At 41.8% G+C, this 25,509-nt stretch overlaps 1 protein-coding gene across 1 annotated transcript in view; it reads left to right on the top strand.

Annotated features, from left to right (window-relative positions):
- RTN1 (reticulon 1) overlaps window positions 1–25,509 on the top strand; it is a 227,166-nt gene that overhangs the window by 104,088 nt on the left and 97,569 nt on the right. The window contains exon 2 of the mRNA XM_019451653.2: window positions 17,514–18,287. Coding sequence (XP_019307198.2) covers window positions 17,514–18,287 — 774 coding nt within the window. The remainder of the gene's footprint in view (window positions 1–17,513; window positions 18,288–25,509) is intronic.

The following is a 25,509-nucleotide window of genomic DNA, read 5'->3' as shown; positions in this document are numbered from 1 at the left end:
TATGTGAATTTGGGGGGTTACATTCAGTCTATAACAATAATGAACACACAAAAAGTCAAGCAGGATAACATCAGAGTTAAAAGCAAGTGCTTTACAGGGCACCTGGGTGGCTCAGTTGGTTGAGCATCTGACTTTGACTCAGGTCATGATCGCACAGTTCATGAGTTCGAGCCCAGCATCAGGCTCACTGCTGTCAACACAGAGCCTGCTTCGGATCCTCTGTCCCCCACTCTCCCTGCCCCTCCCCACTTACATACTCTCTCTCAAAAATAAATAATACATTAATAACAACAACAAAAAAAGCAATTGGTTTAGAATCCAACTACCCAGGTTCAGATGCTTCAGCTACTGACAGGATGACTAGTTTGTCTCGGTTTGTCCAAGACACTCCCACTTTTAACACTGACAGGCCTAAGTCCTGGAAAACCCCATGGTCGTGGGCAAACCAAGATGATGCTCACCCTAGCATTATGTGATGCCTTGTTTAAGTCACTTACTTCCCCTCATTCTCAGTTTATTCATCTGTAAAATTGGCACAATAATAACACCTGCCTCACAGGGTTGTCACAGAGTTTAAATGAATTAATACACTGACAGCTGTCAGCACGGTGCTTAACACATAGGGAGGTTAAATAAATTGGTTATTGTTATTCTTTTTATTAGGCAATATAATTTTGTTTAACGGTGAGACACATGGAATTTCATGAAAGGAGGGAAGCAGGACTAGGTTAACATGTTAGTGGCAAAGTATAGTCATTTCATGGCTAAGACTGCCTCCCCCCCATCCTTGAGTCACTGATAGTAGAAACTGGGGCAGAGGAGTGAGTGTGGAGGAGATGTTTAGTTCTCTAAGTACAGTCCAGGGCCCTGTGGCATGTGGGCAAAGATGCCAAAACCAGACCAGATTGAGAGCCATGATACATCCACCGTTCTGAGGTACAGCGACCCCTCAGTTACCTCCAGTGATCCAGTCAAACTGAGGGCAAGATAGATGATATAAATTCTGATTGTAATCACTACACCATTACCAGGCCTTTGGAAAAGCTTGTCTTAGAATATACAGCTGCTTTGAGGTTTTATCTTTTTGCTGCCAAAGAAGAAGGAATTTCTTAAACATTTGGTGAGTCCTACCTTGTAAACGTAATCATTCGATAAAATTTATTGAACTCTTATTAAGTGCTAAGTACTGTGCTAGGGGTACAGAGACAATAGGACCGTGCTTGCCCTCAAATATCTCCCTGTCTAGTGTGACTATAAGACGAGGTAGACAACCATTCATATGGTTCGTCGCCAACTGGTTAACTGATGCATGTGGCTTTCTACATAAAGGGGATAACAATGGTACATCCAGAGAGATCAGGTACTCCAGGAAGGGACCTATCCCAAGACTTGATATAGGGGTATAGTAATTGCACCCTGGTATGTGGACAAGAGTAAGAAAAACAGTGCAGTCAAAATACAGGCAAGGAAAAAGAACTGAAAGCACAATAGGGAAATTTGAAAGCTACATATTGCCTCTTCTCATCTTTTGGTCTCCCCTCCTCAGAGTGGCCTGTGCATCTTCTTGAAAGTAATCCACCCCTCCCCACTGATAGCCTTTTATTTTTTCTCTTGTTTGTTTCCTTCAGACCACTTATTATAACTGTAAGTTGTTTTATTTATCTGCTTTGTTAGAGCACAACTTCAGCTGCTGTAGCAAAGAGATGCAAAAATAGAGTGGCTCAAACAAGCTAGAATTTTATTTCTCTTAACAGCCCAGAAGCAGGTGAGGGTCTGTCCCAGGAGGGCATCCAGGAGTTGATTCCTTCTGTCTTGAATGAGCATCTTCTTTGAAGACGTGAGCCAGAAGCAACACACATGGCTCTCATTCACATCCCAGTCATGTGGCCATATTGAGGTTGGGATCCTCCTAGATATGGCCACATGCTTCTGGACAGTTAAATAAGAGAAATGAAATATGAGTTTGTTTGAGTCACTCTGTTTAGTATTTAGCTGGGTGACCATATGGTAGATTCCTGGGGGCGGGGGGGGGTTATCTATTTCTAAAGGAGAGAAAGACAGAACAGACACAGGGGGACAATTAGCAGTCTCTGTCATGCCTGCATAGTTGTGGCTTTGTTGTTTGTTTCTGTCTTCTGTGGGGCTAGGGGGTATATATCCATCTCATTCACTGTTATTTCCCCAGAAACCAGGATAAGTGCTCATTAGCACATTATAGGCATTCAGTAAGTATCGAATGAATGAAGTTTTAAAACACTGGGAAATAGGGGCACCTGGGTGGCTCAGCCGGTTAAGTGTGATGGTCTTGATTTCTGCTCAGGTCATGATCTCACAGTTGTGAGACTGAGCCCTGTGTCGGGCTCTGCACTGGGTGTGGAGGCTGCTTAAGATTCTCTCTCTCTGTCTCTGCTCTTTCCCTGCTCACGTGTGTGCTCCCTCTCTCAAAAAGAAAAAAAAAAACACTGAAAAATAAACACTGATTTTTAAATACAAATCAAGTTTGTTATATCATTATCAGGTTTGGCTTTTTGGAATATTTATTGATTGGCATGATGGAAACCTTAAGCATTAACATGCTGACTGGCAGGTACACAGCAAATATTCAACAAGATAAATCACCTTCCATTTCTTTCAGTCAAGAAGAAAAGATTCATGTATAGACTATAAGGTATGTTAAGAAATAACTTTGAAAGTATTAATTTTGCCATTCACAGAGGAAATCTGAAGCATTAAAGAATTGAATTAAAGAATTCCCTTAAAGGGTATCATTTTCAAAAAATCAGGTCTCTGGGATCATCTGATGAACAATTAGCAGCAGCTAACTGGCAACTGTACAGCTGTTTTAATCCTTGGTTTCTTTCCAGAATGTAAGAGCATCTGCCTTACACACTTCCAAGTAAATAAAAAATACAGCTGACCCTTAAACAACATAGTTTTGAACTGCAAGGGTCCACTTACATGAGAATTTTGTGGATAAATACAGTACAGTACTGTAAATGTATTTTTTTCTCTTGATTTTCTTAAAATAACTTACTCTTTTCTTTTCTCTAGCTTACTTAGTTTAAGAATACAGTATATAATCCATATAGCACACAAAATGTGTGCTAACTGGCTGTTTATGTTACTGGTAAGGCTTCCAGTTAACAGTGGACTATTGGTAGTTGAGTTTTGGGGGAGTCAAAAGTTATATGTGGATTTTCACTGTGAAGGATGTTGGTGCCCCTAGCCCCCACTTTGTTGAAGAGTCAACTGCAATATGTTTGAATAATATGCATGAGTTTGGAGCAAAAATAATAAAACAAAGATAGAACAGAAGGTATACATCGACTCTTTCCTGTTTTCTACACACTTGAGGAAAGAGGAAACTTGATTCTCTGTTTTCTTTCCAACTGCTCTTTTCAAGAAATGTCTATTTCAAAAAAAAAAAACTACTTTGTCTTGAGAGGCAGATTAAAATTCCAGCTGTTAAGCAATTTTTAAAAAACACACCCTTAAATAGAATTGACTTTTGTTTGTGGCCCAATCTGTTAATTCGGTCCTTAACTAGAGCAAAGTACAATTCATAGGAGTCATGATTCGCGAAAGAGCTCTGAACACCAGATGCAGGAGATAATGTCCTGCAGATTATTTTAAAGAATTTTTAAAAACTATGAAAATTTAATGCTTATATTGAATTATTGACATAGTAATTGGTTGTTGGTTCCTCTTCCGGGACACATTTGATTGTGGCTTCTGCTCTCATGTCATGAAATCGTACAGAACAAAGAAATTCAGTATCCTCTGCAGGCTCTTATTTATATTTATGGTTTTACCCAGAATATTTTAACTGTTCACATACTAGCTTGCTTAGGGTTTAGTCAACTTTTTTACCTCAAACATGACAGATTCCTTTCAGACTATTCAAAGAAGATGACTGTGAGACGGTGTCCAAACTTTAGATGGAATATATGGAAATTCAAATAACTTTGTGAATGTATCTGACTGAACATCAAAGCAGCCACACTTCCATCCTTAGAAATTCTTTACCTATTTTTTAGCCTATTAGGAATCCTCCACATCCTTCAAGGTTGAGCTTCAATGCTTTCAATTCTGTGAAACTTTCCTAATCAGCCATTTCTGTACTAAAAAAGTCTTTCTTTTGAACCCACTTCCTCCAGTCTCTTTGACAGCGATTCTGTCTGAAGTCTGGAGCTCCAGGCTCTACTTAAATGCGAGTCCTGGTGGATGTTTACTCTTGTTTCATAGCATCTGCTGGAAACAGCCCTTTTCTTAGCCTCTGTATTGTTGAATCCTGCTCCTTCTTTGTTTTCTTCTAATTCTTCCAGTTTGACATACAGGTTTGGCACAAAGAAGAATGTTTTACTAGGCCATTTTCAAATAGCTATGTAGTAAAGTTCAAAATAGTTACATTCTTGAACTTCAGTGGTCTCATAAAAAAGTCATGTACTCAAGGGATGTTTACTGCAGCATATTTTTTAAAAATGTTTATTTATTTATTTTGAGAGAGAGACAGAGAGAGACAGAGAACGAGCGGGAAGGGATAGAGAGAGACGAAGACACAGAATCCGAAGCAGGCTCCAGGCTCCGAGCTGTCAGCACGGAACAGGACACGGGCTCGAACCTACAAACCGTGAGATCATGACCTGAGCTGAAGTTGGACGCTTAACCAATTGAGGCGCCCAGGCGCCCCTACAGCATAATTTTTAATAGCAAAAGAATGGTGGCATCATAAATGTCCAACAGAAGGGGAGTGCCTGAATGAGAACATTCATTCTATGGAATACTGACTTTTAAAATATAAAGCAGATCTCTCTCTCTGTCTCTCTCTCTCTCAGAGAGAGACTAGGAAGTAGGGATAGGGACTGTAACTTTTTAAGTTATGTATGTTTATATTTTTAAAAAATTTTTATACTGATCATGTATTATTACGTTTATAATTTTAAAAATCACACATTTATTTGACATGACCCCAAATGTATATGCTGCCATTGTGGAAGCTATTTTTGGACTAGAACAATCACGGTCCTTGTTTCCCACCACTTTTTAAAGTCCTCATGCTGGCTCCATCTTCCCAGCTATCCCTTCTGGCCTGAATTCCCTCTGCTTCCCAAGCAATCCCTCCTGTTGGAGTCGGGATTCTTTCCAACTCATTATTTTGCCTTTGACTTTGCTATTATTTCTGCCCCGGAGATAACCTCTAACTGCTTCCCTCTGCCTCTCTAAAATCATACCTATTTTCAAAGCCCCGGAGCAAGTCTTGCTATCCTTTCAGTAGCGGTCCTTCTCCAAATTCCTAAAAAACAAAGTATTTTTATGATCATCATTTAGGTAGTTTGTACTAGAAAAATGCAATATTCTAGTTACCCCTTAGAATGTTCAGGTGATTGAAATTTTGGATGAATGTCAGAAATTATGCGTGTTTTTTTTTAATTGATTGCTTATTGTTTATTGTCCTTTTCTTCCTGGGGTTAAAAGGGAAGAAAGTGGGAAGAAAAGAAATGTTGATAGAGTTTCCTGACTTAGCACTGAGAGCCACTTGGATCAATACCCCCAAACTTTGGCACCTCAATGGCTGAGTTATTGTCTTGCTCTAAACACACAGTTTACCTCAGCCCATAGATCAGATAGCTCAGGGGAGCAAAATGAACGCTGTTGTTGATAAAGGACATTAATCTTTCTTGTCACTTCCCTTGGTTAGTACGGCTACCTCTGGGGTCTATTTTCTGTACACCTAGTAGAATACATTTTCTCTATATATTTTGATCTTGACTCTGTGTGTGTTTGTGTACTTGTGTACACATGTGCATGTATGTGTGTGTGTGTGTGTGTGTGTGTGTGTAAAAGGCAAAAGATTTGCCTTTGAGTCTACCAAGTGATGTGCCCCAAATTCCAGTTTGAAGCTAATTTGCCCCAAGATGTCATTCACCTATTTCTGTTTTATAAGATGCATTCCAATATTAGATTATATTTGAAATCAACAATGCTCAAAACACAAAATTACATTTCAAATATTCCATGACTACCAAAATATAGGAGTTAGATTTTGAAAACTCGAGGAAGAAGAAATGCTGTATAAAGGCAAAATGACAAGTAATGATAATATTGAAAAGAAAATATTTCAAAATATTAACATTTCAAAATAGAAGTCTTCCTTCTACCCAGGTACCTCAAAAAGGCAGTCAGTTTAAGAGTTTTTAAAATCCACTTTGATACAGTCTCAGTTAAATCATAAGTTCTCGAACACACACTTTCTTGCCACAACCACTTAACAATTTATGTAAGAAACGAACATCGATCAGCCATTGAAGTCTACTTTGTGCAGGTTGTGCAAGACAGGTTCTTCCCACTTTACTGCATTATTAGCTATGATGTGACTCCAAATCAGATCCATCTAGCTTTGCTTAAGCAGCCAGCCACAAACTGTTTAGTCTACTTTAATCCTTGCAGCAATTCTGAGAATAGTGCTAATAGCATCCGCTTTGCAGTCCGATTGCCCTAAATCCAACTTTTGGTCCTGCCATTTCTGGTTGTGTTCCTCAGAGCAAGTTCCGTAACCTCTCGAAGTTTCGATATCTTCTTCAATAGCATGAGTGTGATTTAAAAAAATGTGTCATAAACTGTTGAAGCTGGAAATGAGATAATCTGTGTAACTATCTTGTTTGGAGCATAGTAAGCATGTAACTTACATGTTCGTCGTTGTTGTGACCTTCCTCTTTTCCTGAGAGTTTAATGACATTAAAGATCAGTAACTCGACAAAAATGGAGCTCCAGGTCCTCTTGACGCCTGTGATTTTTCTGTCACAAAACGCCATACCCTGAAGCCCACCACACCACATGCCATGTCCTGTCTTGTCGTCATGTCACACCGCCGTGTACCACAGCACAGCACTGCGCACCACACCATACCGTGGCATAACAGACTTCCTACCGCGTCATGACTCATCACATGCCACGTCATCTTTCTAACAGAATTATCCCTCCGTTGTCATCCTCATTTGTCCTTCCTTATGTACCACTCAAAGCGGTACATGACGTTGTCTTAGATCCCAGTGACCTATGCGACCTATGATCAGTTCTCCACACTGGCACAAAACCCAAGACCTTCAGCAGAGGATGCAAGCCTGCGGCACAGGTCTGTGTCCACCAGAAGAAGGATATCTTTTTTTTTTTCCATCAAGACACAGTATGGACTGGTGGCAGGCAGCCCTACAGGGACGGCCCTATGCTTTGTGGCTGTACATTTCCCTTTATGAAACATATTCTAATGTGAAGTCCCTAATGCCAGCATTAGCTTGATTTTGTGGATTATGCCAAACTGAGGTAAATTCCATTCCTAGGGTCTTCTTCAGTGTGTTCTAAATGGTAGATGCAGATGAGAAAGAATGAAATCCTGCCATTTGCAGCAACAGGGATAGAACTGGAGGGTATTATGCCAAGTGAAATAAGTCAGAGAAAGACAGATATCCTGTGTTTTCCCTCATATCTAGAACTTTAGAAACTTAACAGAAGACCATGGGGGAATGGAAAGGGAAAAAAATAGTTACAAACAGAGAGGGAGGGAGGCAAACCATAAGAGACTCTTACTACAGAAAACAAACTGAGGGTTGATGGAGGGGCGGGGGGAGAGGGGAAAGTGGGTGATGGGCATTGAGGAGGGCACTTGTTGGGATGAACACTGGGTGTTGTATGTAGGTGATGAATCATGGGAATCTACCCCAAAACCAAGAGCACACTGTACACATTGTATGTTAGCCAACTTGGCAATAAATTATATTTTTAAAAAATGATAGATGCAGGTCATAGGCAATTATCATGAAAATTCTTTGCATCTGAATTTGATGTCTTTCAAGCTTATGAAAAACACCCAGTGCTATGGGTTAAGTGTGTTTTGAAATTATGCAGTTATTTAGAAACAAAAGAACAACTTCTATGCCCACAGGTTTTGGTTAGCTTGCAGATGCAACATGAGCCAACAGTGCAGGGCAGCAGGTGTAAAAGTTTGTGAATCAAGAAACAGACTCTTATCTGTAGAGAACAAATTAACGGTTACCAGAGGGGTGGAGGGTGGCGGGATGGGTGAAATAGGGGATGGGGATGAAGGAGTGCACTTGTGATGAGCACCGAGTGATGTATGGAATTTCTGAATCACTCTATTGTACACCTGAAACTAATATAACACTGTATGGTAACTATACTGAGATTAAAATTAAATTAAATTAAATGAAAAAGTTTGTGAGTAAAAATAGAAAGTTTAAGTCATGGGAATCAAAACTGGTAGGGGAATTATCTCACTGTCCCACCCTGTATTCATCAGCTTATGGTCAGGTCCAGCTCAGGTTTTAGAGGGAAAAGGACATATTGCAGTGCATTCCCCAATGGAAACCACCAGTGTGATGAACCTGGAAACATATTTATTCACTCCATAAGTATTTACCAAGTAAAATCTATTTGCTGGCTAGCAAGTGTGCACAGCATGAGGGAAGCAATGAGGCACAAGGTGCAGTCTGTAGCTCCTAGGAACTCAGTGTGCAGAGAACAGAACACGTGAAGGAGAGAATGAAGAAAGTTAGCCTGAGCCAGGAGAACCTCAGAGAGGACATATTTGTCTTCACACCTTTGAGCATCTGTCATGTGGAAGAAGGAAGCTGGGGTGGGGCTTCCCATCAGAGCTTGTGCAATCCTGTTGTTTTTCGTTTTCTTTGTTTTAAAATGAAATTAAAACTTTAAATAGTATACATTCATTTTGTGGAAAAAGGAAAATGGTTTTTAAAAAGAAGGACACGATGAAAAGTCTTCCTTCTACTTCTGTTACTCTCTGTCCTGTCCCAACCCCATGGTTAATAAATAATTTCTCATGAATTCTTCCAGTGTTTCTTTATGCAAAATATATGCTTGTAATGCAAATATATATTCTTATTTTCGCCTTTTCTTATAAAAGACTTATCATTCTGTATATCCATAGTTATTTCTAGACCATATTTTCTGCACCTTACTTTTCACTTAGCAATATTTATCTGGAAATCTTTCCGTATCAGTGCATGCATAGTGTCTTCATTACTTCATACAACCACACAGCATTCTATGTGTAGAAGCATATAATTTGTTTGACCCAGCCCTGCTCATGAATATTTGACTTAATTCCAATTTTTGTTACTTTAAACTATGCTGTGATGAACAGCTTTGTTCATATTTATTTTACACATGTGCAAATATGTCTATAGACTAGCTTCTGTAAGTAAGAGTGCTGGTTCAAAGAGTAAATGAATTTATAATATGGATAGACACTCCAAATTGCCCTCCTTAGAGGTATATCATATTCTAATCCTACCAGCCTCCATTCAGTATGAGAATGCCTGTTTCTCCCAGCCTCACTAGAGTGTATTGCCAAACTTTTTTGAGTGTTTCCCAATCTGAAAATGGAGAAATGTTATTTTAAGTTTGTTTTAATTTGTATTTTTATGTTCCGGGGTCACTTATATTGATTTTCCCCTGCAAAGTGTTTATTCTTGTCCTTTGTCTATTATTAAGTAAATGGATTGGTGGCTTTTTCTTCTTGATTCCTAGGAACTCATTATATATTAGGGAGATTAGCTCTTTTTATGCCGTATTGTTTACTGATTATTTCAGATGTCTGTTTCCACAAACCTGGGACTAGAGGTGGGGGATGGAAGATGTGAGGGCAGAAGCCAGACACTTAGGAACTGGCCACAGTCATTCAAGTGGAAGGTGATTAGAGTCTCACTGAGGAGGTGGCCATGGAGGGGGAAGGAAGGGAGAAAGATCATGTAAGAGGAATTATGGGGATTAGCTAGATGATTCTATGTGGGGGGAGGGAGCAAATGAACCACTAATGTACAAGGTTAGAGTATACCTTTCTTTTTTCTTTTTTAAATGTTTATTTTTTGAGAGAGAAAGAACATGAGCACGGGAGGGTCAGAGAGAGGGGGACAGAGGATCCAAAGCAGGCTCTGCGCTGATAGCAGAGAGCCCGATGTGGGTCTCAAACTCACGAACCGTTACTATCATGACCTGAGCTGAAGTCAGTCCTTCAACTGACTGAGCCACCCAGGTGCCCCTACCTTTTTTTTTCCTATTACCTGTGTGTACATAGCATTGGAGTAATGTGACCCAAAACAATTATTTTCCTCCTTGGGAATCAAAGAGCAATATTCTATCAACAAACGGTAAATAGGATAGGATAGTTCTTTTTTATGTTCCAAAGAGAATTCTTTACATGGCAGGGGTAACTTAGAGCTTTCTCTGTATTGATAGCATTAAGAGGAGAATGCATCTGAACTGGGTGGGTAGATTAGATAGTGATAATGGTTGTATAACTCAGTGAATATATAAAAACTGCTGATTGTACACTTCAAGAGGGAATTTTATGGTTTGTGAATTATGAATCAATAAAGCTGTTTAAAAAAAAGGCAAGGGTAAGTCTATGTAGGGTTTTAAGGACCTTTTCTGAAGATCTAAGTAAATTAGAAATATTTACCTCCTCTCTCCCTCCAAAAATGATTGCCCCCCAAGGAAGGTCACAGAATTGCATTTTTACCTTGGATGGCAAGCAAAAATGTATCTCACACCCCAAGCTCTTCAGAATTTCTAGTCCCATTTTATCTCCATGCTCTGCAGCTTTGTGTTTTCCAAGGCGCTGCTGAGAACTGTCAGAGAAACTTAGACAGTGGTTTGTCTGCCAGGCCAGGATTTTTCCTCTAACAGAATTTTCTGCTAAAGTGAAAACTCACAGGCAGTACATACCCTGGCTCTTCATACAGGAAGATGACAAAAAAAAAAAAAAAAAAGAATGTAACAACCCCCACCCAAACCAAAAACTTGCTGAATCATTTTTTATTAAACATTAATTTTGCAGTCTCAACAGCTAAATCTATTATCCTGACAAGCAAGCTTTCAATAAGTCAGCAAATTGGGGAAGAAAGAGTAGTTACTCATATTCTTGAACCCCCAAACTTGCCATCAGCTTTGGCTTAGAGTCTTTTGCTAGAGAATGCAGGCTCATTTTTCTTCTTTTTTCACTCTATTAACTAATCACCTAGATAAATTTTTAAAGAATGGTGTACCTGGATTTTTCAGCACCCATTTTTCATGTTAAATCACAGGCCATTTAACTTCAGAGGGAGAATATTTTCTAGGTGACATAGAGGCTCCTATAGCCTCCCTGGTATATTCATCCTTCTTAAATGGCTCTGTTGTCAAATGTGTCACAGCCTCCGTGCTGTGGGCCTGCTGATATCTCCGCACTCAGAAAAGATGAGTGGGAGTTTCAGGGAAAAAACCTTACAGCCTAAACTCGGTGCAGGCTACTGCCATCCATCACACGGGCAGCCTAAGGGCAGACAACTGTGGGCAGAGGGAATGCAGATTTACTTTGGGTCAGTGCTTCTGGCCTTTAAGTCTTGAATTTTAATGTGTATCTCTCTCTCCACCCCCACTGTCATTACAATTTTTTAATTATACCCCCCTTTTAAAAATATACTTCTCAATTAATGGGGCTAATGTCCCCAAACTCTGTTAAGCATTGGCTCTATTCAAACAATAATTGGTGTTTTCTGTTTTGTTTTGTTTTGTTTTGTTTTGTTTTGTTTTGTTTGTTTTGTTTTGTTTTGTGTTGTTTTTTATCCAGGGAGAAGGGTAAACCAGATGTTTCTCTAATAGAGCACATCTACCTCTGTGCTCAGAAAACCTTTTTGGTATAATCAGTCTTTCTTTCTGGCACTCTCTGTTTCCATTCAAAGCAGTAAGGGGGGGGGGGCTTTATTGAATATAATAAGTATTACGTTAAACCATAAACGCCTTCTCTTCACCCTGAGGAGTCAGAATGAGCTCTAGTCACAAGGGAGAAAGCTCATCCTTGGACACTGAATTCTTCTGTTCCTTTACTGTCTATTGTCTTGTAAGTTTCAGCTTTTCACCTTCAAGTTGGTCATCACCACATCCATGAAAGGATCTATGTCATTTGCATCACTAGAAAGTACATAAGGAACAACTACCTGCTCCTGATGCTGTGCGGACAGCCTTGGCCTTGCACTCTGGGGACTTCAGCATCTAAGGCAGACCCCAGAGTGCAACACAAGGGTGATTTGGCTATACTTAACTCTTAGCCCGTAAGACCTTGATCACACCTCGTTACAGATAAAGTACCAAACTAACAAATAGATGGGAGTGTGTTGCAAATGGCTAGTATCCTCTTTGGAAAATAGAGGTAGTAATCAAATCTACAGCTCTCATTTATTGAGTGTGTGCTCCGTGCCACGCACAGAGCTAAGTGCATTATGTCCTCTAATCCTCGTAACAGCCTGATACAAAAGGAACTATTAACTGCCTCCATTTTCAAAATGAATGAACTGACACACAGAGAGGCGTCCACAGAGTCTCCCAACAGACAGTAGTAGAGCCACAATACAAAACTAAGCTGTAGGCCACCAGTCCCTTAAGCTCAATTCTGTGAGGAGGAGTCAGAGTTTAGGAGCTGAAGGATTTTAGGATTGAAACTTTCCTCAGGAAATGTAAAAACCACCTTCCACAAGCCATCTTTACTACCTCATTCCTTAGTATCGCCAGAGGATTAAGAATATAAAATAAAACAAAACAAAACACCCACCCTTTATGCAGTTACTGAATTTGGCTAACTCATGATTAGTATTTCTGACCTAGGACATGGACGGATGCAAAAGCCTGATTTGATTCCCACATGTGCTTTAATGACAATAGTTTTAGCTTATTTTCATTCTTCTTCCTCTTAGCTTTTGGCTAGAAATAGTGGCCTGTGAATCCTTTGGTTTTTTTATTGTGAGCCCGTTCCTGAAAAGTTGCTTGTAAATTGAAAATTTTAATGTCAATCCCATTTAAATGCATCCAAGTCGTGAATTTGCTGTGCCTTCCTGTATAGCTGCCTCCCGAGACAGCATCTGCGGGTCCGCACATTGACTCTCGAAGTGCATCTGCCTCCACGCAAGTCAGACTTCTAGATGGCCAGGGAAACAGCTGGAGAGAATGAGGAAGTCAGACGTTCCAAGGAGTCTTTGGTTATATAAAGAAAGTAGTAATTTCTAGCCCAGACAAGGAAAGCACTTTTATTTGGTGGATTTGTATTTAACAGTGTTCCTACTGAGGGCAACTGGCTTTTGCTCTCTGCCTCAGTTCTCACATCTGCCAGCTCTACAGGAAGTGCTGACAAGAATTAATTGGCTTTCCTGAGCCTTGAGGCTCAGTTCAACTTCTCAGATCTATAGTCCCACAGGACTCTGCCCTCACATAATTTACTGTCTAGAAGGACTTTCGGTTTTCAAGAGTTCTGTCTGATAGGCACTATATAATGCATATACATTTCAGTAAGTTAGACCTTAGAGAAACTTTCGGGGTATTTAGCTCAGTTTAAGAAAAGGGGACATTATTTGTTGTTTTTACAAGGGTCCTGACCTGTTCGCACCTAAAACGTGTGGTTTATATAAATGCCTTTATTCTTCCTCCTCTTGTTGGTGTGGCAAAGGGGTCCTTCCAATTTGATGTCAGGCTCTTTAAGCAAGACAGAGCTGGTAGGCCAGGAATTTCAGGGGTGGGAGTTCTTCCTAACTGTTGATTCTGTTTATAGACTGGCAGATGATGTAAATGCACTCTAGATCCTATTCCCTTAATTACCAACGTACATCTGGGAAGCCCCTATTCTTTGTGGCATCACCTCAGGGAAAATTATATTGATTCTCTTTTACAGGTAAGGAAGAAGTAGAGGAGGGGCACCTGGGTGGCTCAGTCTGTTGGGTGGCTCAGGTCAGGACCTCGCAGTCGGTGAGTTCAAGCCCCGCATAAGGCTCTGTGCTGACAGCTCGGAGCCTGGAGCCTGCTTCAGATTCTGTGTGTACCCCCCTCTCTGCCCCTCCAATGCTCGCACTCTGTCTCTCTTTCTCAAAAATATAAATAAAGAGTAAAAATAAATAAATAAAAAAGAAGTAGAGGAGGTTGTGTCTGATGACAGGGGCAGCCAGTCAGTATAAATAATCATAGAAAGGTGGAAGGGACTTCTGCACTTGTCTCAGCAACTTCCACCCACATGCTTGCTCCTGCCTAGACAGATGCCGGGCCTCTCTCTATCTGGGTGCCCACAGGGATCCAAACACTCTTGTTCCCAAGATGCAGGACCATACCCTTGTTGAGTAACTGGAATTCTAGACCGTTCTTTCACATGATAGATTAAAAACATCCTCTTTGTAACTTGCATCAGTTCTAATTTGTTCTGAGGAGCTGCATAGAATAAGTCTACTCATTGATCGATTGGTCCGTTTATTCATTTTGTATCAGACACTTACTATGTGCAGTATAGTGTGCAAGACATGAGCCTCAAATTCCAGGAGGTGACAGGTTAGTAGGACATAACATGGACACATGCCATAGGAGCAGAATAAATTAGCTGCAACAGGAAAGAGGAGGGAGGAATATAGGAAGGGGTCAGGTCCTGACAGTATGGTCAGCAAATTCATCATGGAGGATGAAGCATTTAAAAGCTACTTATCTTTAATGGCTTGAGGCTAAAAGGCAGAGATTTGGACGTGAAGATTGGAAGGATGAAGTGTTGGAGAAGTGATAGGTACGTTATAAGAACCAGAGCTCAGAGTTTGAATTGGTGCGTGGAAGGTAGGTCTAGAAAAGCCGGTGGAGTAAGTGTGAGACTGTGAGGGGTTTTGTGTGCCTGGAGTGGAGGGTCAGCGAGAGGAGCAGTAGAGATAGGGCTGTGAGCGAGGCCATGTGGCGTTCACCTCATCGCAAATGCCAGCCTGCAGAGTTTAAGGATTATCCAGTGATTCAGGGCAAAGCCCTGGGGCCAGTGGCTGAGCTGTTGACAGCTGTGTGTAGTACGATAACTGATGGCAGGAGACTGTGGGCAACATGCCAGGTATAGACGTTATGGGCCAGGAGCCCTGAGGTGGCCCCTGCAGTGACAGTGTCAAGTGGGAGTTGAATGACAATGACTGTGCCACAGCCCTGGAAACCACCTACTGCATATTCTCCAGGGGAGCATCCTTGTCCCCACGGCCCACACCTCCACACTGTTTATATCCATGGGCAAGCCCCTCCTTACTTTCAGGCAAACAATTACTTAGTAATGCATGGAAGTGCTTCCAGAGAATTGTGGTAGACAATCCCCAGATCCAGATGTCTGTAGTGAAATACCTCAGGTTTGATTTCCTGCCTCTGGTGAGGTCTACATGTAGGCTGAACCCATATAATGAAAGAAGCTTTGAAATACTTCAGGGTAGAGGTTATGTGCGCACATATGGATTTAACTTTAACAGCTTTTTCTTTAATGGTGTATGTATGCTTCGGTAATAAAGTCCATCATTACCATTATTCCTTCTGTAATTGAGCTTGTTGTTGTTGTTGTTGTTGTTGTTGTTGTTGTCGTCTAACTTGAAAAGAGGAGCTGCCTTGGGTAAAGGAAGTACAATTAGAAGCTTTGCCAAAATATACAGATTTGAACTGGTCTGTTTTTCACAAAATTCTGCCACTTGCTCAATAGAGGATCATTATCAACTTTGGGGGATCTTCCAACGTGTCTTCTCACACAATCCTGTTATTTGTGTTTTATTCTAAACTTCAGATTACCTTCTTTTACTTTGCAAGTATTTATTGAGTACTTACTATGTGCCAGGCCCTCTTCTAGGTGTTGGACTGCCTCAATGAATCGAATATTCAAAGATTCCTGCTCTCATAGAGCATATTTCAACAATCGATAAATAGGTAATAAATAAATAGGTTAATTAAGTGGTATTTTAGAAGGAGGCAAGTGTTACAGGAGAAAGAAAAGGTAGAGAGAAAGGTAGGAAGGTACAGGATCACCAGGGAGTTGGGACGTGAGGGCTGGTTGCAATTTGAGAGAGAGTGGTTGGAGTCATCTTCCTTACGAAGGTGACCTTTGAGCAGACTCGGTGGTGAAGGGGTCAGGTAGGCAGGTATCTGGGGGAAGAGAGCTCCAAGGAAGGAAAACAGCAAGTGCAGAGGCAGGGGGGTGCTAGAGACGTTGTGTTTTTCCATTCCCCAAGCAGTGGCTTAAGCAACCAAGAAGAGAGCTAGGAGAAGACAGAAGCCAAGTTTGTTTGTGATAAAACTGGCTCAAAATTACTTCAAAGAAAATTCTACAAATCGATTTAAGGTGGTAAAAAGGGTGTTAGGGGATGTTCCCTCACTTTGAGACTTACTGGATTTGAATCCTGGCTGGGCCACCTTCTCTTTGTGAGATCTTAGGTGAGTTATTTGGCCACTCTGTTCCTCTGTTTCCTCATCTGTAAAATGTAGTTAATGATAGTACCTATCTTCTAGGATTGCTTTAATGATTAAGTGAATCAATATTAATTAAAAGCTTGGAACTCTCTCTGACGCATAGCAAGCGTTCAGATATTAGCTATTAGTATTATTGTATCACTGCTACTACTTTGTTTACTTTTATGAGTTGGTGCCCTGGAATATTCTTCCAGTGTGTCCTAAGGGCTTAGTGTATATTTGTGCATATGTATGTGTGTGATGTGTTGGGAATGTGGGGCTTAGTTTATAAAGGAGTTGTGAGAATTAAGTAAAATCACACTGCTTAACACATGATAAGCCCTCAATAAATGTTAGGTTTTCCCCCCTCTGGCAGCATTTTACAGCAAAGAAAAATTACAGAGGTTTCCCCTCTTCTCGCTATTAGTGAAGTTTTGGGCTGGTTTATGGGCATGAAATCCAGGTGAAACCATTGCATTGAGTCAAACTTTAGAAATTTGCTTTGTTCTTAGCACCACCAGTGGAACCAATAAATTCCCAGTGGGTCACTTTGAATATCACTGGGAGGTAGAAGATGGGCAGTAGGCGGGTGAGTAAGGAGGGAAACAAAATGAGGGGAAAACCGAAGAAATAGGGAAGTGCTTATTAAGGTGATACTGCTTTGGGATGAGGCTATTGGAAAACTGGGAGTCCCTTTCTCTGAAGACCTTTAAAAAGAGAAGGGACAGCATAAATCCAGGTGGAGCAGGTGGCCCTGACTGAAAGGGCCAGGCCAGAGGGTCTCTTGTGGCCTCTCCCAGCTCGCTGAGTCTCCAAGAACAGCCCCTCTCCCCACTTGGCTATCCCATTGTTGGATTTACAAACTCGAATCAGCCTACATTTCCAGCTCTATTTGGAGTCATTAACACTTGAGATCCTAAGAGGGCCAAGAAGGACCAAGTCACTGTATATTGAGATAGTAGATGTTGAAAATCAGCTTTCTAGTCCTCTGGGATCTGTCCCCAACTTCTCTTGGTGTGGCAGCTTCTGTGAACCTGTGTGATCTGCCACCCGGAAAACAGCAGTGCTGAGGGCTGTGAGGGAGACCAGGAAAATGAACATGAGCGTGCTCCGAGGGGACTCTGAGGGCTTCAGGAGAAAGGATACCATGTCTCCACAGGACGGGGTGGGTGATGGGTTAGGCAGGAGAGAGAAATGAAGCCAGACACCCACTCCTTGTCTGCTGCTGTTTTGATTCATAGGTGCGGCAGATGTCTCCAGTGCCACGGATCATACCTTTTCAACAGCATCAAAAGATGGAGAAGGATCGTGTTACACATCTCTGATTTCCAACATCTGTTACCCACCTCGGGAGGATTCTACATATTTCACTGGAATTCTTCAGAAGGAAAATGGCCATGTCACCACTTCAGAGAGCCCTGAGGAGTTGAGTACCCCTGGGCCCTCCTTACCAGATGTGCCTGGGACAGAGCCTCGTGGCTTATTTAGTTCTGATTCTGGAATAGAGATGACTCCTGCAGAGTCCACTGAAGTGAACAAGATCTTAGCAGACCCCCTAGACCAGATGAAAGCAGAAGCCTATAAGTACATTGACATAACCAGGCCAGAGGAAGTGAAGTATCAGGAGCAGTGTCACCCCAACTTGGAAGAGAAAGGCTTGGACTTTAAGAATAAGGACATTGAAATCGCAACAAAATCTGAAGAGGCCCGTGAACCGGAGAAACCAGCTCCTGTGGAGGGAAAAATCCTCAAGGACCATTTATTTGAAGAACCAACATTTGCACCTTACGTAGATGATCTCTCTGAAGAGCAGCACAGTGCTCCTCTGATCACTGCCCCCGTCAAAATCACACTCACTGAGATCGAACCTTCTGTTGAAACTGCGACCCAAGAGAAGACCCCCGAGAAGCAAGATATCTGTCTGAAACCAAGTCCTGATACAGTCCCCACAGTCACCGTCTCAGAGCCTGAAGATGACAGCCCAGGATCTGTCACTCCCCCATCTTCTGGAACAGGTAAGGGAACTAGTGTTCCTTGCCTTGGGAAAACCCAGGATTTGGAAATCTGAATTTTAAAGGGATGTAAATCTGCATTCAAAATATTTTACTATAAGGGTCCCTTTAAGTCTCAGTTTAACTAATTTAATTAAACATACAACTTTTTCAATCTTTTTTTAGTGTTTATTTATTTGGAGGGGTGGGGGGCAGAGAGAGAATCCCAAGCAGGCTCCACACTGTCAGTGCAGAGCCCAACACGGGCCTCAATCTCATGAACTGTGAGATCATGACCCAAGCTGAAATCAAGAGTTGGACGCTTAACTGACTGAGCCACCCAGGCCCCCTAACACAACTTTTTCAGTCTTGTGCCCATGGTACAAAGTTTGAGATCTGGGATTTTCCTTAAAGTCCTATCAGATTTGCCTTATAAAGTGTTTCTTTCCTCATTTGAAGACAGAGGTAAAGATCACTGAAACATGACAATCCTCATGTGGCTCCACTATTCAGAGCAGAGAGGGAGGTGCTGCTTTGCAGCTGGAACTCCAGGTCACCTGGAGGCATCCCAGAGAGAGCACCTTAGCTGTCCTCCCCAGACCAGCCAGGCCACCTGGGACAGGGCATTTCACATTCCTCAGCCCAGCTCCATGTCTGTACAATGGAGGAGGGCTGGGGTGGACTTCAGGGTCTTCAGAGGGACATGAACAGTGAGAGGAAACCTAAAAACAGGATACTCTTCCCCTCCCTTCAATCTCAGCAGGATCATTTTGGTCTTTTTACTTCGTTGAAGTGCTGCATACAGTTTTACTTCTTAAACTTAAAGGATTCATTTGATTAGAGTAAAAAAGTTCCAAATTCACTAAACTATGATCTTTTTCATCTTGAACATTCTCCTACTGTGACCTAAGGCTGGGTGTTAAACCATACTCAGTATATCCTCTCAAACACAAAGGGGTCTCCTATACACGGGTGAAAGGCCAGAGTGGTAGCAGGAGTGTCCCCACCCCACCCTGGGAACCTAGTCCCAGGTGGCAAAAGTGGAGCCTTTGTATCTCTACTTCTTTTGAATGTTCACAAGGTATCAGGATAGAGAGAACCATGAGATGTCTTTGGATCTTCTCCTGCCTCCAGTGTCTGGCATTCTTACCTGACTCAAGAGTGATTTACAAACCTTTCTGATTAAAAAAAAAAATGATTTTCAGTATGTCAGGAAGGAGCTTTGACTGAAGTCTTAAAACAGATCCAAAGCCTATTAGGAGCAATTGCTCTAAATCCTGATAATGCAGTAAGTCCAAGTGTTAGAGAGGACTTAATGTAAGTCTCTCCTGCCCTGTTTCTCTAAAGATTTTATCATCAATTCCTCTCCTTCCCCAACCTGATCTCAGACTCATTCAACTAAAAAGCTCCAAGGGTCTTAAAGATCCACTGTGCCACCTCCCTGATTTTCAAATTCATTCATTCACTCAACAAACACGTTCCACATACTTTCTTTTGGTCAGGCACTCTGCTAGGCACTGGTGAGGTTAGAACTGAAAAAACAAAAACCAGTTTCTACCTTCCAGTGGGATAGATGACCAAGGAAATAGTCACACTAGTGTGATCTGTGTTCTGAGAGAGGGAAACATAGCATGCTGAGGAACATCGGAGTCCAGCAGCTCCCCAGGTGAACAGAGCAGGAGGAAATAAAGGTGAAGGGGAGGGGTGGCCTTCCAGTCCGAGAAGGCTCAAGGACATGGAGGTGTGAGGTCACAGTGAATTTCCATGTGACATAAATTGAGGTTTGGATAGTGATGACAAATAAGAAAACTGAGGCTCCAAGTGAATTAGATATGACTTGTCCCAGATTACAGGATAAGGTAGGGACATGTCCAAGTCTCAAAGCCTCCTTGTGGTCTTTGTGACAATGCATCGTAAAATCCTTCTGTTATCCGATGAGTTGAAGATACTGATGCTTGGAAGATGTAAGCTATAGTATCAGCTGTGCTTTCTCAAGCTCCAGGGTTGTCTGGGGATCAGTTGAGAAGAACTTCAGCCCAGTTTCATGAAGAGTGAAATGCTCCAGCAATACAGGTCCATTTACATGGCACCTGCCTCATGTAAAAACTACGGTTTACAGAGGTGATGAGAAAGACCTGATATGATGTAGGGTTTATGAATTATTAAGGAATTTCCTTTTTTTTTTCTTTTAGTGGCCATAGCCCGTTGGGGTTTGGAGCAACTTCAAGATAAGACAAAGACAGATCTGGCTGACATGATCTTGGAGTTTTATAACCTTGGGTTGTCCACTTGACAGCACAGGATTAGGACAATGTTTTCTCTTCAGTTGCTCCAAATAAAAATTCTAACCAAAGCTTATTGAAGAAAAAGAAAGTCCCCAGACCCAGTACACAGTCCTCTCCCATGTTCAGCTGCTCCTCTCTCCACAGACACCTCACCTCATAACACTGGAGTCCAATGACAACAGATAAGAATAAAACTAACAGGAAAGATAGGAGGAATTAACTTGCCACTGAGGCCTTTCTCCTTGTTCTTTTTATCCTAAGAGGTTACCAAAACTCCCTTCCCTGTCTTGAGAGCCCCTGGCACTCCAGGCATGTGACACTCTGATAATAATAATGATTCTAATAATTATTAGTAGTATTCTAATTATCTGTCCAATTCTAATAATTCTAATTATGTGAATTACGAATCAGGAGAAATTCTCATTTAGAACAATTTTAGCCACACACCCTGAAGCTTAAGCAAGGAGTCTAATATATTACCTTCACTTCCAATAAATTATTCCATTTTGTAAGTTTCTCCAAAGTACTGAGCTATTTTCATCATGTTAAATAATATATTCTGAGGTACAGAGGCAAAAATTCTTACAGCTTACATATTGGAAATGTCTTCTCAGCAAAGACCAGTCATGAACACAAGTAAAGCATTCTAGGAAAACGTACTAAGGGCCCTGACACATGCCAGACCATTGGCCTACTGGCACCACAGTGTTTCTGACACAGTGCCTAAGAGTATGTTATGGAGGTCATGGATGTTCTTCAAGATGTTGGCCTCAGAAAGGACAGCAATCGAGAGGTCATTGTTAAACCATCCCAGCTTCCCTTAGTAAAAAAAATAAGCAATAAAAAGTAAATCAGTTTCATAGCATCTGAAATTTCACAGAGTCTGATTACAATAATGAGTGATAGAGTGTTGGGCGTGAAGGGGTCAAGGATGGCCTCTTTGAGGAGGTGACATGTGATCAGAGATCTGAATGAGGAGAAGGAGCTTACAATTCAAAGGAGGGGGTTAAATGGGGACCCCAGGTACAGAGGAAAGCAAGTGCACAGGCCCCAAGGCTGTATTATTTGGGAACTGAAAGATGATGCAAAGAACTGTTAACCTTAAAAATAGCTATTTTGCCAGAAAACATTGATTTATTCAGGAATGGCAGAGCATTACAATTCAGGACATGCTATCTATGGTAAAACCATAGGCAAGTCCAACAGAGGAGAAGAACATTATTTTATGGGTAAGACCAAGGAAGTTGGGAGGGGTTGTTCTGAATGAAAGTCCATCAGAGAAAAGCAGGCGTTCAGAGTGATGATGGTTTCTCATTGGCCAAATTGCAGGGGTAATCAATTTCTTCTAGAAGAGCCAATGTACATCTTTTTCTGTTGGGGCCTGTAAGTGATCATTCTTTCCTGTTGATGGTTCTTCTGTTGAGGTCTGCAATTGACAATTCTTCCTGTAATTGACATTGAGTGGAATAGCACCCCCCTTCTAGCCTCTCAGTTGTTAGTGAGGTTTCCCTTTATTAGTTTTTACAGGGACAAAGGAAAAGTATGGCATAGATCAGAGTCAGAGGTGGGGGCGGGGGGCAGGGCCCAGATTGTTCAGGGATTCACATGCTAGGATGAAGAATTTGGATTTTGTTCCAAATGCAATGGGAAACTGCTGGAGGGTTTTGATGTGGGAAGTGACATCACTCATTCACTCATCCATTCACTTAACAAATATGTGTTGACCATTTATGGTCATGCATGCCAGGCATTGTCCCATCACCACTGGGAAAGCAGTGCTGAAACCTAACAAGGTTTCTGCCTGCACAGAACTTATATTCTATTGGGAAGACTTACATACAAATAAATAAATGTGTAACATAATATTAGGTATTTATAATGGTAATGAAGAAAAATAAAGCAAGATATAGAGTGAAAGAGTGATGGGGTGGTTGTGAGGAAAGTCTTCTCCTTGCTGATGCCTCTGAGCAGAGACCTGAAGTGGGGTAGGGAAGGAGCAAATCATGATGACACGTGAGGAGGAGGTACCAGGCCTGGAGCTGGGAATGTTTTGTGTGTTCAAGGAGCAGCTGCAAGGTCAGTGTGGCCAGACTGGGGAGAAGGAAGGGAAGAGGGGCAGAATCAGATGTGTGTTCTCAAACGATTCTCTGGAGGGTGACTGAAGAATGAGCCAGGGGCAAAGGGGAGACCTGAATGGCAACATCATTCACAGTTGGATGGTGGCATCTGTGACTTGGTAAACTGGCCCATGTTCACCTTTCCTTTTATCATTCTAAATTATATTGTCATAATTAGCAGCAGCAGCAAACACATCTCCCCAGGCAGGGCAGTTCTAACCTTCCCAGTTTTTATAATCTGTTCAGTTTTTTTTTTTTTTTTTCTATTTATTTTTGGGACAGAGAGAGACAAAGCATGAACGGGGGAGGGGCAGAGAGAGAGGGAGACACAGAATCGGAAACAGGCTCCAGGCTCCAAGCCATCAGCCCAGAGCCTGACGCGGGGCTCGAACTCACGGACCGCGAGATCGTGACCTGGCTGAAGTCGGACGCTTAACCGACTGCGCCACCCAGGCGCCCCTGTTCAGTTATTTTTGCTGACTCTTTCTAGATTTGCTGGGTCAGTTGTGACACATACTAACCAGTATCTCAGCTACAGGTCCATAAATTTTAAAAGCAAGAGTACAAAAAACTTCTATTTTGTTTTAGTTTTTTTCCCTGATTCCTCTTAGTACTTTGTTAAACTTTTGGTTCCTATTAAGAACAAAGGATAGCATCTATAATTTCTACTGAGGTTCTTTTAACTCATATTAAGGATGGATTCTTTTCAGGGTAGTACCTTCACCTGCCCAAGATGAAAGGCATTAGGGCCTTTCATCCCACACCCCACAGCTGTCTGATACCATCCTATTCTTGAGTAAATAAAGCAAGATCCTTGAGCCTTTTCTGAGTGCTGTACCTCAGTGGTTTTCAACTGGAGATAGGGTTGCCAAATAAAACACTCATATTTCATAGGATATCCTTACACTTAAAAAATTCAAAGCTTAGCACAGACTCAAATGTGACTGGATGTCCTGTGTTTTTATTTGCTAAATCTGCCAACCCTAACTGGAGGTGACTTTAGAATTGCCCTTGGAGTGGGGCACCTGGCTGACTCAGTCGGTTAAGTGTCCGACTCTTGATTTTGGCTCAGGTCATGATTTCATGGTTGTGAGTTTGAGCCCCAAGTCCAGCTCTGAACTGACAGTGTGGAGCCTGCTTGGGATTCTCTCTCCCTCCCTCTCTCTCTCTCTGCCCCTTCCTCACTTGCGTTTCCTCTCCCTCAAAAATAAATAAAAATTAAAAAAAAAATTACCCTTGGAGATACAAAATGCAGATGGTTAGGCCGCTCCAGACTTATTTCTACTAAAGTCAGAATTTCTGAGAGCTGTTCTGAGCCATACATGTGATTAAGAACCACCGTTCTAAAGATGTGAGCTAGTCCTCACATCAGCTCTTCTTTATCGAGGACCTCCTGGGCACAAGACATTGCACTAGGTGCTGGAGATATGACAGCAAATGAAAAGATGTTGGTTGCCCTTTGCGGTCCTGGTGCTTTCGGTCTGGGGTCGGAGAAAGCAGGGGAGCGTATGGAGACAGACATGAACGAAGTCATCACATAAACAAATACAAAGCCACCCAGGGCTCTTAGTTGTGGAAAATGAGTGGACACTAGCCAGTCTCCTGAACCATCCAGCACCAGGTCGGCTTGCACACAGGGCAGGCTGCCTTACAGGACACTTGTAGCCTTTGAGCCCCAGGCCCTGCCTGCCTGTTTCGTGGTTTCCTAGGAATGGTGTACAAGCAGTGGTGATGTTGGTCAGACCCCTTGGGCCTCCTTGTGATACCTAGAAATCATTGCAGCTCCTACCTCTGCGCCTTTGTACTATCTGTTCCCTTTGTTTGGCATGCTTTTTCCTCTAATTATCCTCATGAGTCACTCTCTTACCTCCTTGAGTGTTGAATATAGGTTACCTTCCAGATGAGGTCTATCTTGACTATCCTATTTAAAATTGCAAATTCACCCCACCCTGTCCCAGCACTCCTGATCCCTAAACCCTACTCTACTTTTTTTTTTCATAGCACTCAACATCTTCTTATATACTATATACTTTACTCATTTATTATATATAGTTGATGTACTGTGTTCTCCCACTAAAATATAAGCAGAAATTTTGTTACCTGTTTCATTCATTAATATATCCTAAATACCTATGAAAAAATTTTTTAATGTTTATTTTTGAGAAAGAGAGAGAGAGAGAGCACTGGCGAGTGTGGGGGGAGGGGGAGAGAGAGAAGGAGACAGAATTCCAAACAGGCTCCAGGCTCTGAGCTGTGAGCACAGAGCCCTATATGGGGCTTGGACTCACAAACTGTGAGATCATGACCTGAGCCAAAGTCAGACACTTAACCAACTGAGCCACCCAGGTGCCCCCCAAACACCTATAAGAAAGCCTAACCTGTAATAGATGAGTGAATACTGTCAGGTTAAAGGATAAAATCAATCCTGCTCTATAAAGAATTAGACAAATCTAAAATGTTTGATCCATTGAGGTTCTCCCACAGTCCTAAAGCAACAGATGACCTAGCCATAGTCTGCTCTCCTTACCACCCTCCCAAATCAGCGACCTCAAAGCTTTGGAGAAATGACGAGTATTTCTTGCTTATAAAAGGGCCAGAGACTACTGTCTGAGATATTCTGAAATAAGGACCTGCTGTATGGCAAGGGAAAAACCAAGCTCCTGAAAACTGTTGTCATGGTGTTCCCAGGTAGTCTCGTCTAAGGGAGAGAAATATCAGCAAGATTGCTGGTGAAGTTTTCAGGCCATCTGGATAAACATCAGGCAGAAGGCAGGCATTCACCCAGGGGACTGGGGGTGATTCTCAGGTTTTGTTCTTCTCAAGAGGAGGGGAGGAGAGGAAAAA

Source organism: Panthera pardus, unplaced genomic scaffold (assembly GCF_024362965.1).
Source record: "Panthera pardus isolate Hobbes unplaced genomic scaffold, ASM2436296v1 HiC_scaffold_24, whole genome shotgun sequence".
NCBI classification, from domain to species: Eukaryota; Metazoa; Chordata; class Mammalia; order Carnivora; family Felidae; genus Panthera; species Panthera pardus.
The sequence above is the reverse complement of the archived record's forward strand: the minus strand, read 5'-3'. Positions and strand labels throughout refer to the sequence as shown.